The following is a 9682-nucleotide window of genomic DNA, read 5'->3' as shown; positions in this document are numbered from 1 at the left end:
TTCCGAAGAACTTTAAAGCCATAAGGGAAAAAGTATTTGGAAAACCGACAATTTTATTTTTGATATGTCGATTTTTTTTTAAAATAAATTTAGCAGTCGATATTGAGGTTTTAAATCTTGGCTTTTAACATATTTAGAAAAAATTAACCCTTTCTTCATCTTACCGATGTTGCCCAAAAAAGCCATAACAAAAATGTTTTTGGAAAAAACCCGACAATCTTTGTTTGGTATTTTTGATTTTTTGATAAAAATTTTTTCCCAGTCTATATTAAAATTGTTTAAACCCCAAAGCCAAAAATTTTTTAATTTAAATTTAACCTTCTTCATTTTAAAGTTGACATAAAGCCACAAGGGCAGGTTTTGGGAAGAAGGGGGAAATTTTTATTTTCCCGGGGGTAAAAGTCGATTTTCTTGGGAATTTTTTCCAGTCTATATTGAGTTCCCTTTAAATCTTAGTTTCAAAATTTGGGTCAACAAACCCTTTCTTCCCTTTACCGAAGTTGCCCCAACCAAAAAAAGGGGGTTTTTAAAAATTGGCAATCTTATGTTCAGGTAAAAAAGCCCCATTTTTTGTATAACTTTTTTGTTGTCGATTTTAAAGGGTTTTTTAAATCATTGGCTTCACAAATTTAACCCCCCGATTTTCCCAAAATTTTGGCGGGCCCCCCATTTGATTTTTAAAAATTTTTGTAGACTTTATTTTAATATCTAAAACTTTTCCTGACTTCCAAAAACGAAAAGGGCAAACACAATGAAGTGGGAAAAATTAAGATTTTTTATATTTTTTAAAAAAATAATAATTTTAAACCAATTTGTTTTTTAAATTTCAGGGGTTCCAAAACCCCCTTGGGCTTTCATGAAAATTTTGGTTTAAACCCGTTAGGTAAAACAACAAAACTGGGCGGAGGCAAAATAATTTTTTTAAAACTTTTGGGACAATAAAGTGAACACGTTTTTTAATTTAAATTAAGGGGGTTTTTAAATAAAAGGGAACGAAAATAGAAGTTGATGTGTTGACGCAAATTACGATCAAATAAAACCCGGTTTCCCGGGAAGGGGTTTTTGCCGCCCCGGTTTATTAATCTTTTTTTTTTAAAAAATTTTTTTTCCCTTTAAATTTACCTAAAGCGGTTGACTTCACATATTTTTAAAAAAATTTTATTGTTAAATTTTTTGGGAAAGGTTTTTTGACTTGACATTCCTCAGCATCAAAAAACCCAAAAATATTTTATATTTTAAATATGTATGAAATTAACTAAGATTCAATTTTACATTTCAAAGAAAAAAATTTTTAAAAAAATATTTTGTTTTTTTTTGTGTCGACGTTTAAAAAAGTTATTTTTTTGGGACGACGAAACCCTCCCCAGCGATTGTTTGAACTCTCCGGTTTTTTGAAATTTTAAATTTTTATTTTTGTTGTTTTTTTTAATATTTTTTTTTTGGGTTTTTGTTACAAATCCCAAATTACAATGATTATAAAGATATATTAATACCATATTTTACATTTTTATTTTTTTAATTCCCAATTTTTTTATTTTTTTATATTTTTATTGAAAATATCATTGAATGTTAATTTGGTGTGTAACTTTTTAATTTTTGGCATAAAAATTTGTTTAATATATTTTTGTTTTATCATTTAAATTTTTTTTTTAAAAATTTTCCCTTTTTTACAATTTACAAATTTGATTATAAATTTTTTTAATAAAATTTTTTTCTTTTTATGCAGTTTTGTTTTTATTACATCATTTTTTTTTTTATTAATTTTTTCATCGTTATTTTTATTGATTTTTTGTTATTATTTTTAAAATTTCCCGGTATTTGAAAAACAGTTTTTACTAAATTTTTAAATTTTTAAATGCTTTTTTTTTTCAATAATCAAAATATTTTTTCCCAATTTTTTTATAACAAATTTTTCCAATAATTTGTAATTTTTTTTATTTCAGGGGGTTAAATTGAATCTTAGTTTAAAAAAATGTTTTTATTAAAAAAAAATTATTGAAATTTTTTCTGTATCCCACTACCCCTTTATTTTTGAAAATTTTTAAAATTTTAAAAATTCCAATATGTATTTTTTTCCCTTCCTAATTAAATATTTAAAAAATTTAACCAATTTGTTGTCAGTTTTTTTTTGTATTTTTTGAACTTTACTTTTTAATTTTTAATTTTTTCATTTCATCATTATAAAAATTTTTATTTTAAAATTTTTTTTCCTCTTTTAATTATATTTAAAGTTTTATTATTTGTTTTTCGATTTATAGTTCCTTTTTAATAAGTTTAGTGATCTTTTTAAAAATGTTCATTAATTACTATTTTTTATTTAAATTTAAAGGCATTATAAGGGGCTTTTTTTGTTCAATTTTTTTAAAAGGTTCAAATTTTCTGTCATCATCATCCATGACCCCAAAACATCCATTTTTTGCTATTCCCCCCATATTTATCGTTTCTTTTATTTTTTTTTTGATATTGGTGTTTTGATGTTGTTTTTGTTTTATATTTTTTTTTCATCAAACAACATTTCTTTTTTTAAATTTTTTATTTTTTCAATTTTTTTTAACCTGATCAACTATTTTCCATCTTTTTGGGATTTAAAAGAAATGTATAACTATATTTATTTCGTTAACTTTTTTCAATGTTTTTTTTGTTTGTATAATTGAAACCCCCGATCTTTTTATTATTGGTAAATTTTAAAAACCCCAATGATATGATTATTGTTAAAAAAAAAATTTAAATATTATCGTCTTTCTTAAAAATAAAATGTAAACCTTTTTTTGGGTTTTTTAAAAAATTTAAAATTTGGGTTTTATCCCCTTTCAAATTTTACCAGGGGAAATTTCAAGAAAGACCCTTACCCAAAAAAAAAATCATGATATATATGTAGAAAAAAAAAAAATGTTATTATTCCATTAAATGCCCTTAGACTGAATGAATCGTCATCACCCTTTTTGGGGTTTTTCTATGTTTGCTAATTTATTTTTTTTTAGTTTTCCCGGGAGGGACTTTTTGTAAAAATATTCAAAATGGTTGATCCTTATGCCCTTTTTGTAGTTTTTAATTGGTCCTGTTTTGTTTTTTTTATGGGTTTTTTTTGTTTTTATTTAATTTTGGGTATTGTTTTCTGTTTTTTCTGTATTTATTCATTTGTAATATGGATGGGCAAAAGTTTTTTTCCCTTGGGGAAACTTTGAAGTTTAGTGGACCCATCGATAGTTATTTTAACAATTTGTATCCTTTATTTTGTTTAAAGACTAGGGGTCCCAATTTCCCGTTAGTTTTTCCAAATTTTTGAGTCCCCTCAAATGTCTGCATTTCCCCATAGCTATTTTTTTTGTGGATGGACTTTCTTTTCATTTTGGATTTAAATGTTGGATTAAATTTTTCTGTTTTTAAAAATCATTTTCCATAATAATTTTTTGGTTTTTTGAATTTTTGCAAAAACCATAAAAATTTCTTTTTCTCCCCCAGTTTCTTTTCTGTTATTCTGGGAAGCCGCCCGAATTTTGTTTTTTCCCCAATTTCTTTAAAAAAATGATTGTTTTTTTGAAAAGAAAAAATCTTAAAATTTTAAAATCTTATTTTTTTTGGTTGGGGGTTTCAATTAGGTGAAATTTAGGTTTTAATGGGGTTTTCCCATCGATTTGATTTTTTTTAATTTTTCAAATTTTTTATTATCAAATTTTTTTCTTTTTGAATTTTTGGGAAAAATATTTTATCTTTTAATGTATTTTGGGTTTTATTTATGCCACTTTTGATAGATTCTTTTTAAATGTATATTTGATTTTTTTTTAAAAGTTTTTCTATTTTGATGTTTTTTTTTTTGCATTTTATAAATTTTTAAAATTTACCCTTGAAAAACATTTTAATAATAGTTTTTTTATTTTTTAATTTTAAACTTTTTAAACTTTGAAAAATTCCCCCCCCAAATTTTTCCCTTTTATATATTTTTTTTTAAAGTTTCCCTTTTCCCTTTTTTTCATCCATTTTTGGTTCAAATTTTTTATTATCTTTTCATTTTTTGTTTGGTTATAAATTTTAAAATAATTTGAATTTTATATTTTTTTAACAATTTTTTTTTAATTGGGAAACCCCCAAACAGTTCTTCATCTGTTTAATTTGGGGTTTTGAAATTTAAGTTTTATTATTGTCGTTACCTTTTTTTTTTTTTGAAATTTTTAATTGACTCAAGAAATCAAAACAAACATTCTTTTTCCCTTTAAATTTCTATTTAAAGGAAAATTTTAAAATTTAAAAAACCATCTTTTGAAGGGGAAAATTTTTTTTCCTTTTTAAATTTTTTAACAAAATTTTTTTGGGTCGGACATGATTTGGGTTTTTATTTTTAAAATTTTTTGAAAATATGTTTTATTTTAAAAAATGTAATAAAAAATAGTAAATTATTAAAACTTTTGCCCGCCGTTAAATTTTTTTATGATTTTTTAGAGTTTTGAAATATAGCATACTAGTTGGCCTTGCTGTGAAAGCACTGCTAAAATAGCATAGTCACTAGCATCAGTTGTGATACTGAATTCTTTGTCGTACTCTGGGAATTTGAGAGTTGGGTGAGATGAAATGAGTGCTTTTAAATTTTCAAAGCTTTCAATATATTGTGGATCTTTAGGTTTATTTATTGCCCTTTTTCAAATATTTTTATCATGGAGGTAAGCCTATTTTAGAATAATCTTTTATGAATTTTCGATAATATCCTGTTGCTCCTAAAAATCCTTTTAACTGTTTCTCAGTTTTTGGTATTGGTAGCTTTTGAATTGCTATAATTTTATCAGTATTAGGCTTGATGCCTTCTTTTGTTAAAATGTGTCCTAGGAATGTAGTTTCTCTTTGAAGAAAACTGCATTTATCTGCCTGTATTTTTAATTTATTCTCTTGAAGTTTCAAAAAAATTTTTTTTAATGAGTTTATGTGCTCTTCTAATGAAGTTGAAAAAAATAATATGTCATCTAAATATACGACACATATTTTATTTATATATTCCCTCAATATGTCATTCATAAATCTCTGAAAAATAGCTGGGGCATTTTTCAACCCGAAAGGCATTCGGACGTATTCATATAGTCCTGCCGGAGTGACAAAAGCTGTTTTCTGGATGTCCCTTTCTGCCATTAAAATCTGATGGTAACCTTTTGCTAGATCTATGGTGCTAAAGTACTGTGCTTTGCCCAATTTATCTAAGATTCCTTTAATATTCGGTAGAGGATACTTATCGTCTGCAGTCAATTGTTTTAACCTCCTATAATCAACCACTAGCCTGAATTTTTGTATCCTGAATTATCTATCTTTTTCTGTATTTTTAGAATAGGTGAGCTATATCTACTGTGACTTTTTCTAATTAGATAAGTTTATTGAAATTCTTTAATATTTTTCTCATTTGATTTTAAATGATCAAGGTTGATGTTCTTTACTTCACTTATATCTAATGAATAAACTTGCTCTTGCATAGTTTTCATATAGAATGGAAGATTCACACCATTTTTCAGAATTATGGTCATTTTTTCGATATCAATGGTTTTAACGTTTTTTTAAAAATAGGAATCATTACCTATTAACAAATCATATGGTTTATTAAAAATTACCGTAAAGTTCTACAAATTTTGAGCTACATAGATACAATTCCAAGGAATTTTTTTTTCAATTGAGGTGTCTTATTTAAAATTTCATAAATATTTAAGATACATACAATATTTTATTAATTTTTATTGAAGTGAGCACTTTTGCCACCTTCGCTCACTTAAATAGCGATTATTTCCAGTAGCATTAAGGATTTCGGATTGCACTTAACCCTCTCGTTCGAAAAGCAATAGGTGTGTTCGACCAGCTTCTATCCGTCTATTAATGAAATTATCATATTCACACTCGAATATGGCATTTCGTTGCCATAAACGTAATTCTTCCGTATTCATTTGAAAATTTGTTTCAGGTAGAGGTTCAAACAAAAAATCCATAATTTCCCTTAAAAGTAGCTTTTATATTTCATTTATATAGTGCTATAACTTTACACACATAATTTAAGTACGCAATTTTATATTTTAAAGGAATTTTAACAAATTAACTTCTGTATCTACTGCTGCTTTTTGTTTTTCTTTTCTCGTTTGTTCGTTTCTTTTTCTAATGGTATTGTTTTTGAATGGATTGAAACATTTAGTGAGCATAATTTCTGCGTTGACTTGTTTTTTTTTACAAAGAAAGTAAGGGCTTCAAATAAAACTACTACTTAAATTACTAAATTATTAGTTGAATATTATTTTACCTTGCTGTTGGTGCTGTTGTTGCTGTTGTTTTGTTGTTACTGTTACTGGCGTCGTTGTTGTTGTTAATGTTATTGTTGTTGCTTTTGTTAATGTTGTTGTTGTTGCTGCTGCTGATGCTGCATTTGTGAATGTTGTTGTTGTTGCTTTCGTTAATGTTGTTGTTGTTGCTGCTGATGTTGCTTTTGTATGGCACTTACAAATATCTCTGGTACACAATTACATATATTTTTTATAAAATTATTTTATAGTTCACGTTTTTTTTTTTTTTTGTGCAACTTTCATTTATTTAGCAAAGTTTATTAATAATTTATTTTCAATTTATTTATTTAGCGTATTTTTTATAGTTTAATTTACTTCATAATATTTCATTTATTTAGTAAAAGTTTGAGAATACTTTTGCGTTCAACGCACTAAAATTGTTACGATGTATAGTAGAAAAATGGGGAACACCATCCTACCGACTGCGCCAATTACGATATAATAAAACTCCGGTTTACCGTACTGAGCGGCTTGCCGTCCAGTTTATTAATCATCATTTTATTCTTTACAAAAATCTTATTTCCTAAATTTACCTAAAGCCGTTGTGCTGACTTCACATATTCTTTATAAAAATCTTACTTGCTAAATTTACCTGAAGCCGTTGTGCTGACTTGACATTCCTCAGCATCAACGACCAGGCATATCTTATCTATGTACATATGTATGTAGTTGAATCTGAAGATTCAACTTACATTTCAGAGAAATAAAAATATTTTAAAAATACTTGTCTTTTTTTGTGTGTCGACGAGTTTGACAGTGGTGGAGTCGTTTGACGACGCAACTCGCGTTTGCTTCGTAAGCTAAACGCAGCAAATGTGAGTCCGGAAGAACGTCAGCGACTTCAGGCACAAATTGAAGAAATTGTGGGACAGGAGTCCTATCCATTTGAAACAAGTGGCGACGTAGAAGATGATGAATATTTTCCAGATGAAGATGACTTCGGTGAAGCATCAGATATAGAACAGGAAATCGAGTTAGAGGCTGTTCTGGATGAAAACCATGATGATATTTGTATAGAATATCGCCCTTTCATACAATGGAATCATGCAGCACATCTATTACCCAGGGCCTTATATACAGGTCGAAAGATGGTAGAATGTGGAATTCAAATCCACTCCACCACCTGGAAGGCCTCGTTGTCACAATGTTACAACTTTTACTCGTAATACGAGGAGCGTCATCATAAAGCTCTTTCAGCTATTACTGTCTCCTGAAATCGTAAGTATCATTGTGCGGGAAACCAACAGAAAAGCCGTTGAAGCGTTTCGTCTATATAAAAGCATCCCAGTAATAAACAGTCTTGGGTAAACTGACGAAGACGAAATGTATGCTTTTTTTGGGATGCTAATATGGTGTATTCCACTCGAATCAAATAATTGTGGGCCAGCTACAATATGCCAATTTATAAGGCCACCATTGAATCAGTTCGATAATACTTTCATCCGTTTCGATAACAGTGGTACTCGTGCTGAGAGGTTGAAGCAAAGCAAAACTGCTGCCCTGGACGATGTATGGCTCATGCTGATGGCCAATTTAGAGAAAGCATACACTCCGGATTGTCATGTAACCGTCGATGAACAGTTATTTCCATATCGTGGGCGCACTCGATTCACCCAATATATTCCGAGTAAGCCGGCAAAATATGGCATGAAAGTGTGGTCGATTTGTGACTCTGTTTCAAACTACCCTTTGAAAGGTATAATTTATACTGGAAAACCACCAGGTGGCCAGCGAGAAACGAATCAAGGTGAACGGGTCGTCATGAAATTGATGCAAAATTATATGGACAGCGGTAGGACTGTTTATGCTGACAATTTTTTTTCAATATACAACTTGCATGTTGATGAATCGTAGAATGGCTTTTGTCGGTACCGTAAGAAAAAATAAGACCTTCATTCCGCATGAATTGCTTAACCCGAAGCGTGATGTTAAAAGCACTTTATTTTGTTATCACAATAATAATATCGGTTTGTGCTCGTATATGGCAAAGCCGAAAAAGCCAGTAATTATGTTATCTACTGCCCTTTACCGTCAAAGCACCGATCCATTGAAAGGATTCAAGCCAGATCACATTTTGGACTACAATAAATTTAAAGCGGGGGTAGATACAATGGATCAAATGTTGACTGGCTATTCGTGCAAACGCTCGACAAACCGTTGGCCACTGGCAATGTTTTATAATATGGTGGATATTGCCGGTTTGGCCTCATTCATCATCTATGACGAGCTGAATCCGGCAAAGCAGAGTGATAAGAGGCGCTCATTTATCATTGAATTGGCACGGCAGCTAGTTATTCCACATATGAAGGTGAGTATGAATTATATACACACCTACATATATCTCCGCGTATAAAGATATGTGTATGCATGTATTCATATTTACTAATTTAAAATAAATTATTTCGCTACTTTTAGGTACCGGAATCTTGTCCATCGACATCAGATGCAACACAGCAACAATCATATGCTCAAGTTGCTTCAAAACGGTCATCGTGCTACCATTGTGCTGCTTCTTCTTCGAAAAAGCGACGTAAAACTCGTTATAACTGCAGCAAATGTAATCGTCCCATATGTCTTAATGAACATTCCAATAAAGCCACAACGGCAGTGCATTTGCAAGAACTCGAGAATCTTATATTCAGGTATAAAGTCGATTTTCTTGTATATACACATTTAGCAGTCGATATTGAGTTGCTTTAAATTCTTACTTTAACATATTTAAAACAATTATCCTTCTTCATCTTACCGAAGTTGACGTAAAGCCATAACGGCAGTGCCTTTGGAAGAATTCCACAATCTTATATTTAGGTCGATTTTCTTGTATATACTTACAGCCGATATTGAGTTGCCTTAAATCATTAGCTTCACACATTTAAGTCAATTAACCTTCTTCATCTTACCGAAGTTGACATAAAGCCATAACGGCAGTGCATTTGGAAGAATTCGACAATCTTATGTTGAGGTATAAAGTCGATTTTCTTGTATATACACATTTACCAGTCTATATTGAGTTGCCTTAAATCATTAGCTTCACACATTTAAGTTAATTAACCTTCTTCATCTTACCGAAGTTGACATAAAGCCACAACGGCAGTGCATTTAGAAGAATTCGACAATCTTATATTCATGTATAAAGTCAATTTTCTTGTATATACACATTTAGCAGTCGATATTGAGTTGCTTTAAATCATCAGTTTAACATATTTAAGTCAATTAACCTTCTTCATCTTACCGAAGTTGACATGAAGCCGTAACGGCAGCGCATTTGGAAGAATCCGACAATCTTATGTTCAGGTATAAAGTCGGTTTTCTTGTATATACACATTTAGCAATCGATATTGAGTTGCTTTAAATCATTAGTTTAACATATTTAAAACAATTAA

At 29.1% G+C, this 9682-nt stretch overlaps 1 protein-coding gene across 1 annotated transcript; it reads left to right on the top strand.

The window, feature by feature from the left end:
- Window positions 1-8154: 8154 nt before the first annotated feature.
- LOC126767113 (piggyBac transposable element-derived protein 4-like) lies at window positions 8155-8856 on the top strand (the record flags this gene model as incomplete). The annotated part of the gene is made up of 2 exons (XM_050484718.1): window positions 8155-8607; window positions 8715-8856. Coding segments are annotated over exons 1-2 (595 nt in total), but the record flags the coding sequence as incomplete, so codon positions are not given.
- Window positions 8857-9682: the final 826 nt, after the last annotated feature.

The sequence above is a fragment of the Bactrocera neohumeralis genome, unplaced genomic scaffold, assembly GCF_024586455.1.
Source record: "Bactrocera neohumeralis isolate Rockhampton unplaced genomic scaffold, APGP_CSIRO_Bneo_wtdbg2-racon-allhic-juicebox.fasta_v2 ctg4098, whole genome shotgun sequence".
Classification (NCBI taxonomy): domain Eukaryota; kingdom Metazoa; phylum Arthropoda; class Insecta; order Diptera; family Tephritidae; genus Bactrocera; species Bactrocera neohumeralis.
This window is presented reverse-complemented; position numbering and strand designations above follow the sequence as displayed.